This window comes from Strongyloides ratti, scaffold srae_chrx_scaffold0000002, assembly GCF_001040885.1.
Source record: "Strongyloides ratti genome assembly S_ratti_ED321, scaffold srae_chrx_scaffold0000002".
Taxonomy (NCBI): Eukaryota; Metazoa; Nematoda; class Chromadorea; order Rhabditida; family Strongyloididae; genus Strongyloides; species Strongyloides ratti.
In genome coordinates this window covers 37967-58562 of record NW_020171510.1, presented here as the reverse complement: position 1 = coordinate 58562, position 20596 = coordinate 37967, and the positions used below count along the sequence as shown (strand labels likewise).

The following is a 20596-nucleotide window of genomic DNA, read 5'->3' as shown; positions in this document are numbered from 1 at the left end:
TGAATTAATCTTAACAACCTGCAAAATGTATAAGAATTATAATAACATATACATATAAAATATTTTTATTCTTAAGATATAATTGGTAAAATATATACTATAATATTTTAAAATATATTATATAATTTTAAACAAAAAAATATATAGTATTTATTTTATATTTAATAACAAATTGTTTAAAAACAATTTTTTTTTCACCTTTTAAATATTTTATAAAGTATCTGTGTTTTAAATAAGGAAGAAAATTTACATACACATTATAAATTGATAAATTAACATTATTTTTTTTGCATTATTGTCTGTACATAAAACTGGATTTTTTTTTTCCTTAAAAATTATGTATAAATATAGTTTGCCTGATTCATATTTTCAAGATTTTAAATAAATAAATTAGCTATCATAATAAGGAAAAAAGTTATAATAGAGGTACAAACAACATTACTACTTGCAGGTCTATTATAAATTTTAAATTTTGGTGTTGTTTTTTGTAATTTAATATCACTATTAACTTTCATTGTAGTTAATATTGTTGATGTAGGAAGATTTGTTGAAGGAATTGTTATATCTGGTTTGTAATGATGTATGCTTCCAGCAGACATTGATATACATTTACCTATAACATTATCACGAAGGTGTTCACAAAGTTGATCTTCTTTATCTGTACAGGTACATAAAGAAAAACCACTACCAGTTTTTGTAGTTAATGTTCCATTAAGAAGTTGTTGACATTTAGGTGAACAATTTCCTGTCGTTGATTCTGATTCACACTCAGAAACAAATAATTCCCATTTAGCATTACATCTCATATCTGTTTCACAAACTAATTTTTGTAATGAACAATGTTTTTCTTCTAAATTTGGTAAGAAACCACATTTTTCTAATTCATCTTTACCGGGAAGACATGATGCATCAGTACGAAGAAGTAATCTACCTAAATTATTTTGATAAAGATTTAAAGCTGCTAAACGGCATTGTGGTTGACAGGTATTTGTTGTACTATAAAAATTTATTATTTTATAATAATAATATAAAAAATATATATAATTATTTACCATGCTGATTGAAGGACTGCTAATCTATGAATACATTCAGTATTATTTTCACAATTATTATTAGCTGTGATACATTCTTCTGAATGAATTGGTAAACCATTTTCATTTATACCATAAATTGATGAGATAAAAATAATTAATGGTATAAAAATATACCAATTAAATGACATTACTTTAAATTATATTAAAACTATAATAAAATAAAATTTTACATAAATAAAAAAAAAATTTATAATATTTTAGTAGTAATATAGAAATTATATTATAAATAAATGTATCTCCTTAAATAACAAATTACAAAGTTTATTTTAAAGTTAACAATAAAATAAATTATAAATGTTTATACAAGTAAAGAAGTTAAAGTATTGTTGAGGTCTATAATAATTTAAAGTTAATAAGAATAATGATATATTATAAAATATTGAAAATGTTTTGATCTAGAATATAAAGCCTACCCTTTAAGAAAGAAAGAAGGGACATTAAGGACAGTAATATTATATATATTTATATAAACTTGTTTGATAATAAAACTTTTTAAAATAAACGATATTTTGAAAAATCTTATAAGAAATTTATATATATAATATAATGTAGGGAGTACTTTTTTTTTACCAAAAAGTTATCTTTAAATAATCTTACATAAGGGGTGTTTATATAAATTATTATCAATTACTTTTGTCATTGATCTGTAGTTGTTTCTTATTATCTTTTAATATTCTAGTTAGATGTGTGTTTCTTTTATCTTAACTCTATTGGTCACTTCTTAACTTAATAATATCAATCCTTTTTTATTTTGTAGACATTTAATCAACATATACTTAAAAAAATGGATTTTTAGTTGATGATGACAAAGCAACAAGACTTGTTTATGATAAAAAAAAAGAATAAAAGTATTTTTATTTTTGAAATTAAAATAAATATTAAGAATGAGATTTTAATTTATTTGGTAATATTTATTATTATTGTTCTTTCAAATAATCATAGTAATGTGGATAAATCATATAACTTTTTAAAAATATTTTATTATCAATGAATAAAAATATTGAAGACCAGAAAGATCCACTTTGAAAAGTGATACATAATATTCTTATGTGATTTTAGTTGATGAAATATAAAATGATGTTAATTGGAGCATTTCAAAAGCAAAGAATCACAAATATATATTATTTTCTCATAATATTTAATATATAAAATGATAAACATATTTTTATATAATAATTAATCTGTTAAATATTTTAAAAATTAAAGTATTATATATTGTGAAATAATATTAAACTTGTTAAAATCTTAAAAATTACTTTAAAATATAGATTTAAAAAATATATATATATATATATTTATTATAATAATAACAATAATTTAAAGAGTGACACTTATAAATTTTTAACAATTACTTTTTGCAGTTAAATATGTACATTTTATATGCAAATGTTTTAAGTAAAATGTTAATAAAACAGTTTATATCTAAACAATAACTCAACTTTATACTTTTTCAATTGTTAAGATATGTATTGAAAAAAAAAATGTAAATATATATTTGTGTATACAAAGTAATTGTAATAAACTTAATTTTTATATTAATTGTTCTTTTGTACTAGAAAAAATATTAATGTTTGAATATATCTTCGCGATATATTGTTGTAATATGAAAAACAATAAAATAATTAATATAATACTTTATATAGAAGAAAATATTGTTTATTTAATATAAATTTTTTTTTTCTATTACTATTCTTTTTATTATAATTACCACTATAAAAAATTTATAAAAAATAAAAAAAAAGAATAACTATTATTTATCATTCTAATATATGAAATACAAATGTTATGAAAGATGATTATAATGATTCAAATTTTTTCAATAAACAATAATATTTTTTAAAAAAAAATAAACAAAATAAAAAATTAAGCATATTAAACAATATCAAAATATTTAATAAAAAAAACTTAAAATTTAGTTTGCTTCGTTGATTCAGTGACATATTCACTGCGAATAATTTCGTTTTTGTTGCGCAATTCCGCCAAACGGCGTTCTCTAAATTCTTGATAACTAGAATTATTTATCTCAGGAAATGATGTCGATGGTGTCATGTATTGTTGTTTATGATAATCAATTGTGTTATTAGGAATTATTGGTTTTGGAGCCATTTTATATGATGTTGATGATGATGGTTTTATAGTACTTTTTGCTCCATTTAAAACACTTAAAACTTCATTTTGCACAGTTTGCATATTATCACCTAACCCAGCATTAATCTCATTCATAAAATGATTAGGTTCATAAGCTTTTGATGGATTCATCCTACCAAATGGATCTATTTTAAATTTTGATAATAAAAGATATCCAAATAAACGAATAATAATTTGTCCAAGTGGTGCTGTTATAATAATAGCAATAATACATGTTGAAATAAAGAAAGCTGCATGTGTATTCCAATCTAAATCAATTAATAAAAATTGATAAATAACTGGTGCTAAAGCTGCTTGAACTGTTGCTTTAGGCATAAAACAAAAAGCTGTAAAAACTTTTTCTGACATTGTAAAATGACTAAAAATTGTAATAAGAAAAACAATAACAATCCTTCCAACAACACCAATAACAATTATTGCAAGTCCAATTAATATTATATCACCATTAAGATCACTAATAACAAAATTATATCCAATTAAGGCAAATAAAAGTGGTTCAAATACTAATCTCCATGCATGTGCAAAAGCATTTTCCTCAATTCTTGTCTAAAAGAAAAATAATTTTTTTTAAAATTAGAAATAATATTATTTAATAAAAAAAAAATACCATTTCATTATTATCAGCTTTCCATCTCATTGAAACAACAATACTCATAAGAAGGACTGCTAATGGACCAGCTATTTCACAATAAATTGCTCTACACCCATATGAAAGAGCAAATGAAACAGTTACAAGAAGGACAGTTCTTGTAAAATGAACAACACTTGAATCATTCTTAGGAAGATGTCTTAAAATAAGTCCAAGAATAATACCAACTAATGCTCCAACAGCTATTTCTACTGGTACTCTCATAAGTGTATATGATAATGAATCTATAAAAGAATAATAATTAATATTACTAATAAATTATACCTGTTCTTCTAAAAATTATAGAAATAGCCAAATTAATTGCTGTTATACAAAATAAATTATCAATACTACTTGAAACAAGAACAATTGTTGGAACACCATTTTCTGTTCCTCTACCTTTCTCTTGAAGATGAATCATTGTAGGAACAGTAACTGCTGGAGAAACAGCAGCAACAGTAAAACTTAAAAAAAAAAAAGAAATTTTTAAAATAAAATTTATAACATACCCAAGTAATATTGATAAACCAAATGGAATATGGAAGATAAAATATGATACACAAACAATAGTTATTGTCTCAAAGATAACTGATATAATTCCAATACTACCACATAAAAGCCAATGTGATCTGAGAGAAATTGAATCAAGTCCAATACCGCATCGTATAAGAATAATAATAAATGAAATATATCTTATTGAATCTGCCCAAAATATATCAATTGATAAAAATTCTTTAAATATTTCTAAATTTCTAAATAATATACCAACTATAAGACATCCAATTAATGCTGGTAAATAGATGCTTCTAAATATTTTTGATGCTATCAATGATATAAACCATAAAAAGAAGAGTGATATTATTGTTTGAATAGTACTTTCTTGAATATCTTCAATTAATTCATTTTCATTAATAATTGTCGATGGTTCATCTGTTGGTAATGTTTCAATATCAGTTAATGGATGAATTAAACTACGATGAAAAAATCCAACAATTAATATATATATAGATAAAAATACTATTATTGAAGTAAGAATTACATTAAACTGTAATAATTATTGTAAAAAAAAATTAAATTTATTATGGTATTAAACATACCGCTCTATTATTGATAACATTAAGAAATGTATTCTTGACAGATGAACCGTAACGATTCATTTTACTATATTTCTTTTTCTTTTTTTTTGTAATATTTTCTTTTATTTATAATATCGTAATATATATATATATATATAAATAAAAATATATTTATATAAAAAAAAAATAATTTAATAAATATCCTTCAACCAATAATAATAGTAGATGGAAAAAATTTTTTTATAGAATGATAAAATTTTATACTTCCCAAATGTTTTGTAATATTATAAAATATATTAACTTTTCAAAGAGGTATTCTTATTGAATATGATATATGTATCAATATTATGAGAGAAGATTTTATGAATAATTTAATATATTAATAACTATAAATATGTGTACAAAATTATATTAAAGATCTTCAAAAGTATATAATAATTCTAAATATATTATACATATGTATATATATTACAATAAAATGGTAGATGTTAATTTATTTTAAATATTTTAGTAATAAATATATGTAATATTATGACGCATCAAAAAATTATCTTTTTAATGAATTACTAATATATATACATATATACAAAAGTTGTAATAAAAAGATAATATATATATATATTTTTTGTATTTAAAACTAAAAATTTTAAATAATACAAGTATAGTTAAGATAATAAAATATTTATATTAACAAAAATATACAAGTATCATATATAATATTGCCATATATCTTTCTAATACATTTTATTTTCCCATCTATTGTTACTACTTCTTCTAATCAGCTTATATAAAATGAAATACTAAAAGAAGGTGGTTGATATATTGATGACAGATTTAAATAAATTTCAAATAAATTAATGATTTATAATAATATTATTCTAATACATTTATTGTCAGAAATTGATACAATATATAATTGTCACTTTTACCTTATTAAAATTATATTATTAATATCTAACTAAATTATAAAAATAAATATTTATACATTTAACTATCAAAATTTATATTCACTTTTTAAATCATATAAAAAAGATTTTAGTAATAAATTAGTATTATGATAATTAAAAATAATGTATAATTTTATTTTATATTACAAAAAAAATTTTTAATCTTATCATTTATATATATTGTTAAATTTATATTTTATTTAAAAATACAATAAGTAAAAAAAAATTGATACAATAATTGAATACATTTTGTTTAGTTATTTTAAAAACTTTATAAAAAAAAATATGTATATAGTTCGAATTTTTATATATTTTTTTTTTTTGATATACAAATAAGAATAGTGTAAAAAAATATTTATAAATTTTTTTTTCTTTGTAAAAGAAATTTCTTAATATTGTTAATAATTTTTTCTTTTTCTTTTTAAATAAAAATTTGATATACAATAATATATTATAATATTTTTGAATAGTTTTAATAAAAATTATAACATTTATTTTAAAGATATAATAAAATAAATGTTTTATTTTGATAATTGTTTTGTATGTAATTCATTTTTGATAGTATTAAATTTGTGCCAAAGTAACATGAAATGTTGAATGAAAGAATTAAAGAAATAATAATAAAAAAAAATTATTTCTTTTTATAATAACAACATACTTTACAATTTTGTTTTGTTTCAATATTTATACTAATTTGACATAATGATTGTCCTGGACATTGATAATTTTGATTACATGTACCAATTGGTATACCACCTTTGCATGAACATTGATTATATTGTTCATTATATTGTGTTGTTGTATATGGTACTGTAGGTGGTTGAGTAAAACTTGTAATATATGGTGAAATATATGGTGTTTTTGTTGTTGTCAAACTTTCACCTCTATATGGTGGATATATTGTTGATGTTGTTTGTTGTGGTGGTAGTAATGGTATTTCTTCAACAGTTTCAATACCATTAGTTTTACCTGATGATGAAGTATCCCATACACATACTTGAATATTAACATCAAAAACAGTTGATTTTGGGCATGGCATTCTTTGCCATCTACCACAATATAAATTTTTTGGTGCTGGTTGACATTGAAGAAAATGTGTTTTAGATTCTGGATCAACAGCTAATGGATCTGTCATCCATGAACAGATACCTTGATAACGTGCATTACCAATACCAGAGACAACTAATGGACATGATTGTGGTTCTGTATAAGTGTATTGACTATCTTCTGGACAATATAATTCTCCTGTTGTTGTTATTTGGCAATTTTTACCATTAACATTTATAATATTACTACCAATTGTTGTTGTTGTATATACAAAAGGAACTTGTGGTGATATTGTTGTTGTTGTTATTGTTGGTCCTACTGAAGATGTTTGATAATCATTACAAAGACATACATGTTGATTTGTTAAAAATGATGGGGTATTTTCCATACAACATGTATCTTTATATACTTGAACTTTATTTAAATCTCTATCAATACATGCACATGATGATTCTCCCATTGTATTACATGGGCATGATGGAAGATTTATTGTTATTTTATATGAATTACCTAATACTGGTATTTCTGTTTTATCTAATTGTCTTTTTAATCTATTTGTTAAAAGTTTAGGTGATAATATTTCTGGTTGTGGACATACACAATTATTATCACCATTAGGACATGTACATTTTCTTGGATTTTGTATTGTTTCTGATATTGTATAAATTTTTCTATTATCATTACAATAATCATATTTTGATGCATTAAGTGAATCACATAATGCTTGTGATTTGCGAATAGTAGAAATACTTTTACATGATCTTGATGATGCTACAAATTTAAAACCATCTAAACATTCACGTAATTGCCATGTTCCTAAATCATTACGATCTAGACTAACTTTTTGTTTAATACATTCTAAATATCTTTTTGGATCAGCTGTTGGTCTTGGAAAATTTGGTAATTGACATACATCACCAAGTATTACTTCCCATGTTTCAGGTGTTTTTGTTTCATTACAATATAATACACCTTATTAAAATAATACTAATAAAATAATTAATTATATTAACTTACCTATAAAAAGAAAATATAAATATAAATAATTAAGATTAAAATGTATCATTTTTACAGATGTATTTTAGAAATTTTAAAATTTTAATATAATATATGATAATTCTTTATTTTCTTATATGTATATATATAATTTTCCTTATATTAATTTTTAAAAATGATTTGTCCAGATAATTTAAATGTATATATATATATATATATAGACTCCTGTCCCAACTTCTATTTCCTCCGCCTCTACTAATATATCCCATGAACTAGAAGGTGAGGGATGTGATATTTGTATAATAATTAGACATATGATATTTAGGTAAGTAATGTAAGAATATTATGTTAACCAACTTTATTATTTGTATATATACAATAAATATTTTTCTATTTTATTCCAAGTACAATATATAAATATGTATATTTTTCTGATTGGAAACCAAAAAAATCTTCTAATAAAAAAAAAGTATTATCTCTCAATTGAATGTGTTAGTGTAAAAATTGTAGAAAAAAAAAAAAACAAAAAAAAAGATGATTATCTTAAGTTAACAAGGTCCATCTTATTGTATTGTTATAAAGAATCAAGAATACGAGTAAAAGAGGATAAAGAAAAGATGAAACATTTTTGAATCTTCATAACTTGTCTTTTTTATATAAAATAATAACAATTTTTAATAAAGAATCTTAAATTGAATTAATACAATAATACCTTTTGTTCTTCTTTATTATAAGTTTGTTTCTAAATACATAAAAGATTATAGTTTAAATAGGAAAAATGGTATATTTTTTCAATGCTTCAATGATTTTATATTTAATTTATTCTTTTTTTTTTAACAATAATATAATAAAGATAATCTTTTAATTTTTAGTGTTTAATTACTCTTATTCTAGTTAAATTTCCACTTCATACATCTTTATAAACATTTTGATTATTTTTAAAATTACATATACAAAATTATTAACACATCTAGTTAAACATTCCAAACAATTATTATTTTTTATTTTTTAACATCGATAATCAAAAATGAAAAAAAAAAAAATCTTGATTCTTTTTTTTAATAATAAAAATATAAAACAGTACATGATTATAAAGTTTTAATTTTAAGTGTATTATCAAGTTTATTTAAAAAAAAGAAATTTTTTTTTGTATATAACAATTTGAAAGTAATTTATAATAAAAATGGAGTAGAGATAATGTCAAATAGACATAGCTATCAAATTTCTTAAAATATTATTTTGATTATCATAAATATATATATTTATATGTAAACAAATAAATTTTGTTGTCAATGTAACATTAAAATTTTTCGTCTTTATTACAACTTGATATCCTTAATAAATTTATTATTATTATCTTGATTTTATATATTGTAAATATAAAGAATAATAATACATAAATTTTATATAATATTCACGTATTTTATTTCTTAAAAATTTTTATTTTATATTTTCTTTTATTTCATGTTATAATGTTTATATCAAAAAATTTAATATAAGGAAATAAATAATAATAAACAAATAAATAAGAATGTACTTAAAATAAAAATCGTGTTATCTTATTTCACACACTATATACCATTTAAAAATCTTGTCTATTCTAGTATAAAAAAGAATATATATACCATCTAAAATGATAATAAAAGTTTCATCAAGTTTCTAGTTTTTTCTTTACTCCAATTAAAAAGGTGATTTTAAAAAGTGATCCTAAAATTATTTTGTCATTGTATTTTTATAAAATTGTTATATTGTTAATAAGTTGTTATCCGATACATATTATAAGTATACACATTTAATAATTTTTGACTAGCTTTAACAATATAATATAAAAATATTTTGATTTAAAACATTTAAAGTGATAAATGGACATAATAATGTCTAGTAAGAAACAACTTAAAATATATTAAAAATATTACACATTTTTATAAACTATTTTCTTAAAAGATTTACTCATTTTTTTTTATTCATTTTTTTATAATATAAAAAAAAATTTTCTTAACACAATTTAGATATATAAAATATTTTATTTTTTAATTAAATTATATTGTAATATATATTAAATAGGTGAATTTTAAATATACAAAAAAAAAATAATAATAAAAGCAAATATTTATAAAAAAAAACAACAATAATAATAATTATAATAATCATAATTATAAATAGTCCTTTTATTCTTTTCTTCACCAATTTATTAATCATAATAATAATATTAAATAATTTTTTATAATTTTTTTGTTGGAAAAAAAAAATATTAATTTAAATTTGTTATGTATATATTTTAAGCAAATAATTATATAACATTTTAATAATTTTTATCTTTAAAGTTTATAATTATTGTTTGAGAAGCAGAAGATTATTACCACCGAAATCATTTGTGAAATTATATATGTATGCACATGTGCTTATATATATTATATGCATTAAGTGTTCTATTATAATTTTTTTTTTCTATAAATATTAATTAAATTTTATTTTCTCCTATTATAGGTTTTTGTTTTTGATCAACTTCTACAGTTAAACCACGATATGGATCAGGACTACATTTTCCGCAAATTCCACCACAATATCCCAGTATATATGCGTTGTTCTATAATTAAAAAAAAATAAATACATTAAAAATAAATTTTTAATCATACCTCTGCTCTTTCAATTCTTGAACTTGGTTTTTGTCCTACATCAATCCATCGTACAGTATCAGAAACACGTAGACTTGTTTCTCGTAAATCTATAGAAAATCTTCCCTGTGGACAATCAAATGCACTGTAACAATCACCAGCTGTTCCATATGGTATTTGTTCTCCAAATTTATTTTTTGAAAATGTAAAATCATGAAGATTAATTTTCATATTATATAAATCAATTCTAAGTTTAGAGAATGATGTAAAACCAGACATTTCATATCTTTCTTCTTTACAATCACATGTATCATTTCTTAGACCATCAAATGGACATGTATTTGGATTAAGAAGTCTTTTACTATAAATTTCAGCAAAATTTGTATTTGGATTAACATTAATATAAGTTCTTGGCAATGAATCATTCATACGATGACAATAAACATTTAATTTATATCCAGCAAAAAGAATTGTATAATCACCATCATTAATACTTTTATTAAGTGTTTGTGCTTTAATTTCTTCACAATTTGCTGGAAGACAATTTCTTATAATACAAGATTCACGACGAGAAGGTTTATCTTTCTCAATATCACTACATAATTTCTTATTTACTCTTTTACCATATTTATCAACACATCTTACTCTTCTTAATTTATATCCTTCACCACATGAAGCAGAACATTGTGTCCATGGTCCAACTGTCCAATGATATTTAGCATTACAATCTCTAACTTCACATTTTTTAGATATTGATGGTCTTGGTAATGGCATACATAATTTTGATAATACTATAGGCATTTTAGGAGTTTTTGGTGTTGTTGTTGTAATATTAAAGTATTTTTGTGGTTTAACTCTACATTCTAGTCTTCTAAACTGTAAACCATCACCACATGTCTTTGAACAGGTACTCCATGAACCAGGTACCCAATAATATGGACATTTTGATATATCACATACTCTTTTAGATATTGGTTTTTCTAATCCTTTACACATTCTTAAAGCAGCTGTTTTACCATCATTATTAACACAATGTACTTTTCGTGTTTGATTCATTGGACTACATGGATCAGTACATTTACTCCATCTTGTAACATGCCATTTATAAATTGGACAATCTGTTATTTTACATTTTCTTGTTTCTAATGGTTTAGGAAGATGCATACAATTAATATCAGGTGGAACAGGTCTTCTTCCAAGTTTACATTGTATTGATCTTCGTTGAATACCATATCCACATGTTGCTGAGCACTAAAAAAATATAATTGTTTGTTAAAATTCTATTAAAAAAAAAAACTTACTTCCGACCATTTATCAGCTTTCCATCTAACACAACTAGCTACTTTACATTCAATAACATTTTCAGGTTTTTCTCTAATATTACACAAAGTTGAATTGACAGTTTCTTGTTTATAATTTATACAATATACTCTCCTATTTTTACTTCCTTTTCCACAACTTTTTGAACACTGAAACATTTATTTTAAAAAAAATAAGATTATTTATATTAAATAAACATAATTTCATTTAAAGAGGTTTATTTGTAAATGTGTAAATATGGATAGGTCACGTATTTTAAAAATTATTATTTTTAATCTAATGTTAATTTTTTTTTTCTACTTTGTTAAGATAAAAATGATTAATTGTTTATATTTAGGTACTAAAGTTAATATTTAATTTAAAGGAAAAATAAAGTAAATAAAAATATAATGATAAGGTAAACTATTAGTATGATAAAAAGAAGTGAATTTATATATGATTGAGGGAAATAAGGATAGGAAAAAATTAAAAAAAACATTTATATAATTATAATACACATAAACACAATATTTATAAAAAAAATCTTTATATTATTTTTAATATTCGGTATAAAACTTTAATAATTATCATTTATGCTAAATAATATTTAGCAATTTATAACATATATATATATAATATATAATTAATCAAATAAAATTTTTGATTATTTATTAATTTTTGAACACATTTTGTGATATTCTTTTTAAAATTTATAGAAATGATTGTTCTTTTAATACACTGAAGTAATATTATATATTGAAAAAAAAAACAAAAAAAAATATAACAATAAAAGTTTTGAATGAAAATAAACTTTTTTTTTACTGACAAGATATGAATTAAGATACACATTATTCATTGAACAATTTTTTTTATGATACAATAAAAATTTTTTTATAGACAATAGGTATATGTGTAATGATATATATATATAGAGTATTTCTTTGTGAGAATTTCAAAAAAAAAGTTAATTTTTCCTATGTCATAAAATATAGTAGGTTGAAAAAAAGGCTTTGATATGAGATACTTGCACAAATGATTGACAACAATTTATTAGTTGAAAAAAAAAAGACTATAATTGTTATACAAATTTTGTATACATATATAGGATGACAATGATTAATATATCATAAAAGTATAAAGATGATAACTAGCATTTCAAAGTACAGTACAAACAATAATAAACATGTTTGGGATCATTAGACAAGATAAGAGCAAAAAAAAATTTTTCAATATTTATATTAAAGTAAAATAAATATTTTTAATTATTAATATATTATTTCACTATCGTGTAATGTGATATATAATATATATATATATATATATATATATAATGATTAAAACTTTTTCATAAAACTTATTTTGATTTTTTTTTAATATTATAATAATATATTTTTCTTTTTATAATATTTTTTAATGTCTATCAAAAGTAAGAAAATTTTAAAGTTTTAAAAAATTTATGTAATTTTAGATTTATATATATATATATATATATGTATATATTCGAGACATTATATTATTTCTCTTTTAACCTAATATATAATTAGAAAATAGAGAGTCATATTTTTTTTAAAACTAAAAATGAATTGAACTATTTATGATGTCTCTTAGTTATCTGTTGACGACGATTTCCATAACGACGTCTTTGTTGGACAGGTAATATACTAGTATCATAAGATGAATGAATGTTCATATACCTATTACTAATACTTTCTTTACTTAAATTCTCTATTTCCCTCTCGTTAAATGTATGATTATACTCATAATTTTTTAAATTCAAAATATTATTTGACATTCTATCATCACCTATCACTAATAGATTGTCCTTATTATTCTTAAGATTATTATCTGATATTAAACTAAATGTATCACGTACCGAAGACCATTTATCAGCTATCCATCTGTAAGTATTCTTATTAATACTTTTTTCTCCATTTTTAGGAATAATATTTGATAATAATATATTATTTTTAAAGCTACATTTTGGCATTGTACATTGTCTTGTTAATATTGGTTTTTCCTCCTGATAACAATCATTATCAGAAGTTTTTATTCTATTAACTATATCTTTCTCGCACCAGACTTGTCTTGATTGAATACCATTGTCACAAGACACAGAACACTAAAAAAAAAGAATAATATAAACATAAAATATTTGAAAAATTTCTTCATAAATTTTTAATATTTAACTTACCCTAGTCCATGGTGAATATTGCCAGACACCTGTTTTACAAGCATTCTTATTACATCTATCAAATACATTTGGTTTGTCTGTTTCTTTACATCTATTTGTACTACATGTTACATTTCTTCTTCTCCAACCACCACCACATGGGGCAGAACATGATGTCCAGTCACCAGCTATCCAACTACCGTAAGTTATTACTCTAACACTTGGACATGGTTTAAGATCACATTTTCTTCTTGATACAGGATACTGTGTTGGATCACATGTATTTTCATTTACTAGATGTGCTTGGGATGGATCATTAGCTTCACATGTAACAATTCTTTCTTGATATACATCAATACCACAAGTTGCTGAACATGGTGCCCAATTTCTTATTTTCCAACTAGCACATGGTTTTAACATACAATTTCTTTCAGATGGTACTGGTTCAAGATTACGACAATATATTGTTTCTAAATTATTTCCATTTGCTGTATCACGACATATGACAATTCTACGTTGTGTACCATTACCACATGATTTGGAACAATCAGACCATGGTCCGAAAACCCATTGTGCTCTTGATACTTGTTCAGAAGAATAATCATTATTTTTAAATTGTAAATTATTATTATTATCATGACATTGATCTCTTATACATTGTTTTTCACTTTTAGGACGTGTTTTTAAATCACATTCATATGATTCAACTACTTTATTTCCTTTAACACATGAAATATTTCTTGATTGAATACCTTCACCACATGTTACACTACATGGTGTCCAGTTACTTGTTAACCAATAAGTACATTCAGCTAAATGACAATCTTCTTTTTCTTTTGGTTTATCACTTTCTGAACATATTGATGCATCAACAATCTGTTCTCTATAGATACATTCAACAATTCTATTTCTATATCCAGAACCACATGAATTTGAACAAGGGCCCCATGTTTTTGTTCTCCAAAATGGACATGAACCTAAATTGCATGGTTGATGAGATGGTGGTACAGGTTCACCTGATTTTTTACATATTGATAATGGTACATCTTGATTTTTATGATCAACACATGAAACACGTCTTCTTTTCCATCCATCATTACATGTAACAGAACATGAACTCCATTCAGTATATTTATATTGTGGACATGATAATTTTTCACATGGTTTTTGAATTATTTTTTGTTGTATATCACACATATCATCAGGTAATGTTTTTCCACTATTATCAATACATTGAGCTGTTCTTGATTCTACACCACTACCACATGTTACTGAACAACTACTCCATGGACCAAATTTCCATTGTCTACATGGTTGAGTATTACATTGCTGTCTTGTTGATAATTCATTTCTTGGACATAAATTTGGATTAACATCTTTACTAGAAGCATCATGACAACTAGCATGTCTAACTTGAATACCACCATCACATGTCCTAGAACATTCTGTCCATTCTCCATATACCCAATGTGGACATGGTATTCTATTACACTCTACTTCAGTTTGTTCTTTTTGAATATTTTTACAACGTAATGAATCAATTGTTCTTTGATGTGAATCAATACATGTTGCATGACGTTTTTTAATTCCATTACTACCACAAGTAGCAGAACATTCTGACCAATTTGTATAATTCCATCTTTTACCTGAACAATCAATAAAACATGGTACTTTTGTTTCTGGTTTAGTTTCTTCATTACATTCTTGTTCATGAACATATTCATCACTACCATTAATATGTTGTTTAACACAAAAAATTCTTTGATATTTATGTCCATGTCCACATGGTACAGAACATGAACTTTGTGATATTGTTTGCCATTTTAAATAACAATCTATATTACACATTTTAATAACATCAGATGGTTTATTAACATGAACACAATGTTGATCACTAACTTGACGATTTGTTGTTAAATCATAACATGAAAATAATTGTTTTTGTGTTCCTTGACATTGTGATGAACATGAACTCCATCTATCTAAATGTCTCCATAAAAATGTTCGTGTTGGTTGACGAAGATAATGATATTTATGAGTTGGAACATAATATTTATAACGTATGTCTGGTGGATTTAATGTACCAACAGTTAAAACATGTAAATATAAATCTGATCTTATTGGACCAGTACCATTAATTCTTTCAACAACTTTATCACTACCAGAATATTCAAGAATAACATCATTAATATGAACTAATTTTCTAAATACAGATACTTGATAATGTCCATTAAGAAGAAATTCACCATTTTCACTTCTTAATGCTAAATAATTATCATCTTCTTTATTATTGTTATAACCATGTTGTCTAATATCAATATTTGCACTACCAGCTGGAATTTTTAAAATTTCATTATATCCATATGATCCTCTTTCATTAAAGGTACCTTCAACAACAGTACATGATGTACCATCACCACCACAAACACCACATATATCTCTTTTTAAACCAGAATCAAGTATTTTATCACATCCAGCTTTATGACAACTACCATCTATACAAACATCATCACCAAAATTATCACATGGTGTACCATCCATAACTTTATCTTTAAGAAGATAGAATGCTGATTTTCCAGATTCAATACAATACAATTTACATCTTTCATTACCATGTAAACCATTATATTTAGGTATCCATTTAACACTATGTGGAACATTATGAATACCAACATTTTTACCATCAAATTCTGAACATTGCATTTCACGAACAGCTGGTGTGTCCCAGGGACAATCTTGAATATTACATGAACGATATCGTACACGTTGACCAAGACAATATTTACCACCATTAGCTGGGCGTGGATTATCACAATCTCTAAAACCTTTTTGTATACCACCACCACATGTTCTTGAACATTCACCCCATGAATGCCATGAACCCCATGATCCATCAGTTTTAGGTCTTTGTTCTGGACTCATACCAACACATTCTCCAGCATGACACCATGAATTTTTTCCACATGGTGTTCCATCAGCCCATGGCATATGTTGTGTACGACAACCTTGATTATTAGCAATTTTAACAGCACACCATAATCTTCGACATGTTGGCATATATGGACATATATTGGAATCATGACCATATACAAATTGACATTGCTGTTTAACATCATACATCTCACCTGGTGATGGATTTTCAAAAACTTTATCATAATATTTTCTTTGAATAGGTGAATCTAAAATACATTGTGTTTGTGCTCGATGACTATCTAAAAATTTAGCTAAACTACCAGCTGAACAAGGTGACCATGACCATGGATGAGTATTATATTGTAATGTTGGTGCCATTATATGAAAATTTTCTTTATTTAAAGCCATATAATAACCACATTTAGGTTCATCATCATGTGGTATATTAAAAACATGTCCTAATTCATGAGCAATTGTAAATGCAGCAGATAATCCATTATCTTCAATAATAGCACAACTTCTTTTATAATCACACATTGTACCAAGTTCAGCAAGACCTAATGTATCACATTTATTTTTAGCTCTACAAATATCTTGTCTTGTTAAAAGAATAGCAACATCATGATGATTAATACGATCATCATTAAGATCATTATAATTTTGTTGCCATTCACAAAAATTTTGTAATGTTTCTTGAGCACGATTACTTATAAATGGTCCTGATCTTTCATTACGTATAATTATTAATCTAACAACAACAATATTTATAGCTGCTCTAAGTGATGGATGTCTGTAGATAGAGGCAACAGTTGAAAATAAGGTAAGAACATAATTTTCTAAATTATCACCATGATATTGGAGCATTTTAAAATCAGCTACAGCTAATACTTCAACATAATGATCCCATGAATTGGCATTTCTTCTTGAACGTTTTTTCCTCATATATAAATCATCACCATAAACATTATTTGTTTCATTTATTATATTATTTTCATTATTATATGTAATATTTTTAATAATAGGGACATAATCTGTTGGTTTATTAGCATGCTCAAAATTTGCTGGTTTAGATTTATAAATTAAATGACTCTTTTGTGTTTTTCCTATTTCTGTGTTCTTTGATATTTTCATTAATCCATTTTTGTCATCATTTATTATTGGTTCAATAATATATGTACCATCAAGTAGTGAAAGTGTACCAAACTATAAAAAAAAAATTAAATAATTATGATTAAAAACTGTACAATATATGTATATAGTTTTTTTTTTCATTTAAACTTACTAAGCCATAATGTGAATCACATAAATTAACAATAGACGATTCATTAACATCATCTATTTTAGCTGAATACATACAATTAGGTGAAGTTGTAGCTAAATATGCTGTTGTTTGATCTTCTGAATCTAAAAATTGAACAAGTGGTATTATTTTATTATTACTATTATCATTTTCATTGTCTTCATATTTACTAAAAAAAATTATAAAAATAGATATAAATATTAATATATTTAAATATACCTTTCATTAGATGATGGTAAAATATTCTTCCATCTTATTAGATTAATTTTTAATATTTCTTTTGATTTAAGTGTTCTTAATTTAAAAACACATCTTAAACCACAATCTCTTGCCAAACCTTTAACACCTTTTACATTTTTTTTATCATCTACAGAATTTGTTGATCGTTTCCTTCTGAATTGATGACGATTTAATGACCATATAACTCCTTCTGACTGTGGTGTACCTATAATAATATTAAATTTTTTAAAATTTGTTAAAAAAATTATTATTATTTTTTTTTTTTTTTAATAATATGTTTTTTTTTATTTTGTTAAAAAAAAAGAAATATTTTTGTGGTTAATAAAGGTTAATCAAAGAGAGACATAGGAATGTTTAAGTAAACAATATAGTTACAAAATTTTTCAAGAGTAGTATGTATGACGGTTAAGAAGTCAATATACAAAAAAAAAAAGAAATTAGATGAAAGGTTTTTGAGGAATACAAGAAAAATGTAAGAATAAGAGGTAGATTGAAGGAGAGAAACATAAAGAGAAAGTGGATTTTGAAAAAAAAGGCAAATAAATTTTTGAACATAAAAAGTTTTATCTTTTTGTAGAAGTTAATGGTAAAATGACATTAGATACTAAAATATTCTCCTTTTTTTTGGAATAGCTTTTTATATATAATTTAATACATTTCTTTTTTTTATTTCTATTCTTATTGATAAATAATTTATATTATATATAAATATATTTTATCGCAACACATTTAATGATTAAAAAAAATTTAAAATTAAAGAGGGAAGTAAAGTAGAGTTAATAGTTATATGAAAAATTATTTAAAAGTTAAAAAAAAAAACGATATTAAAAGAAATATTAATAAAAGATTTAGATAAGATGATAATAAAATTAAATATGACATGATATTTTCTTACCTGAGTATTTTGTCTTTTTATTCTTTACATATTCATTAATGGGTAATGGTTTAACATTCCTATTACTTAAAGACATTTTTTGAAAATTTTGTAATGGTGTATAAGATAATGCTAAGAAAGAAATTATAATTATAAGTGTTGTTATAATGAAAGCACCAACATATACTAATAAGAAATGATTTTGAAAGATTTCTTTAAATATTTTTGTTAAATAATTAATAATTCCTCCGTTATATTGTTCTTTTTTATTATTGTAAGAAGGAATCTTTGATAAATTTTTATCTAAAAATGTATCATCCAATATGGATTTTTTTTCATTCCATTGAAGAAGATTGTTATTTTGTCTCAGGTCACCAATATAATTATTTTTTTCATTAATATTTCTTTTTAATTTGGGACTTGGAACATTATAATTTGTTATTTCATTATATGAAAGATTACTGCTCTTACTACTACTCGTTGAGATCGAATCATTCTCAAAATAGGAAGTTAATTTTTTATTATCACCTGAGATATTCATTTTATTATTTCTTCGACATATTGCTGTATTTGAAAGTCTTTGATTTTGATATTTATTTATTGATTTTTGGCAATGTTTTATCAATTGTGATCCTTCAGGATCAACGGCAGTCTCATCATACATTGATGATGACGTTGAAGCAATCCCCTCAACGTTCATGTCTCTAATGTAGGCAGGATTTATTTGATAAAAAAGAAAGGCTTGTTTTCTAATAAATCTTCTCTTCAAGCAACTAACTTTTTTTTAACTTCAAAAATGAAATGTGATGTTAAAAAAATTAGTTGCAATAAATGAGACTTTTAGAAAAACAAACTGAAAGTCAAATGGGTGCAATAAAATTATGAAGATTAGTTGTAATTTTTTAACTTGTTTTTTTTTATCTTTATATTGAAGGACTTGTTAATTGATTTGTATATTTTTCTACTACTACAAAAGTTGTTTTTTACGTGTAGTAAGGTTGAAGCATTGACGAGATTAAGCGTTTTTTGTTTTTGTATTTAATTTAATAATATAATTAGTAAAATTCGCTTAAAAGCTGTTTACAAAATATAAATATTAATTGTGAAAGTTTGTTTTGGATTGAAAGTAAAAAGGATATTAAAATATATATAAATATTTAGTTAAATTTTTTTTTTTGATAAGTGTAAAAAATTGGAATGATAAAATTTGAATTGACAAAATTTTTTTTCTATAATTCCAAAATTTTAA

General features: G+C 23.0%; 4 protein-coding genes across 4 annotated transcripts; all 4 read right to left on the bottom strand.

Annotated features, from left to right (window-relative positions):
- Window positions 1–377: 377 nt before the first annotated feature.
- SRAE_X000101000 (GDNF/GAS1 domain-containing protein) lies at window positions 378–1222 on the bottom strand (the record flags this gene model as incomplete). Its single annotated transcript, XM_024654028.1, has 2 exons — window positions 378–996; window positions 1053–1222. 2 exons carry the CDS (start codon window positions 1220–1222, stop codon window positions 378–380), a joined length of 789 nt encoding a protein of 262 aa, XP_024498470.1.
- A 1777-nt stretch (window positions 1223–2999) lies between these two features.
- SRAE_X000100900 (GH07323p) lies at window positions 3000–5027 on the bottom strand (the record flags this gene model as incomplete). Its single annotated transcript, XM_024652917.1, has 5 exons — window positions 3000–3788; window positions 3850–4115; window positions 4156–4334; window positions 4380–4915; window positions 4968–5027. 5 exons carry the CDS (start codon window positions 5025–5027, stop codon window positions 3000–3002), a joined length of 1830 nt encoding a protein of 609 aa, XP_024498469.1.
- Window positions 5028–6524: 1497 nt separating this feature from the next.
- On the bottom strand, window positions 6525–8006 carry SRAE_X000100800 (Chitin binding domain-containing protein; the record flags this gene model as incomplete). Its single annotated transcript, XM_024651806.1, has 2 exons — window positions 6525–7912; window positions 7958–8006. The coding sequence occupies 2 exons, from the start codon at window positions 8004–8006 to the stop codon at window positions 6525–6527; spliced, it is 1437 nt and encodes a 478-aa protein (XP_024498468.1).
- A 2391-nt stretch (window positions 8007–10397) lies between these two features.
- SRAE_X000100700 (A disintegrin and metalloproteinase with thrombospondin motifs 9) lies at window positions 10398–20047 on the bottom strand (the record flags this gene model as incomplete). Its single annotated transcript, XM_024650695.1, has 8 exons — window positions 10398–10523; window positions 10573–11802; window positions 11853–12020; window positions 13724–13969; window positions 14042–18136; window positions 18216–18402; window positions 18453–18678; window positions 19369–20047. 8 exons carry the CDS (start codon window positions 20045–20047, stop codon window positions 10398–10400), a joined length of 6957 nt encoding a protein of 2318 aa, XP_024498467.1.
- Between the last annotated feature and the right edge of the window lie 549 nt (window positions 20048–20596).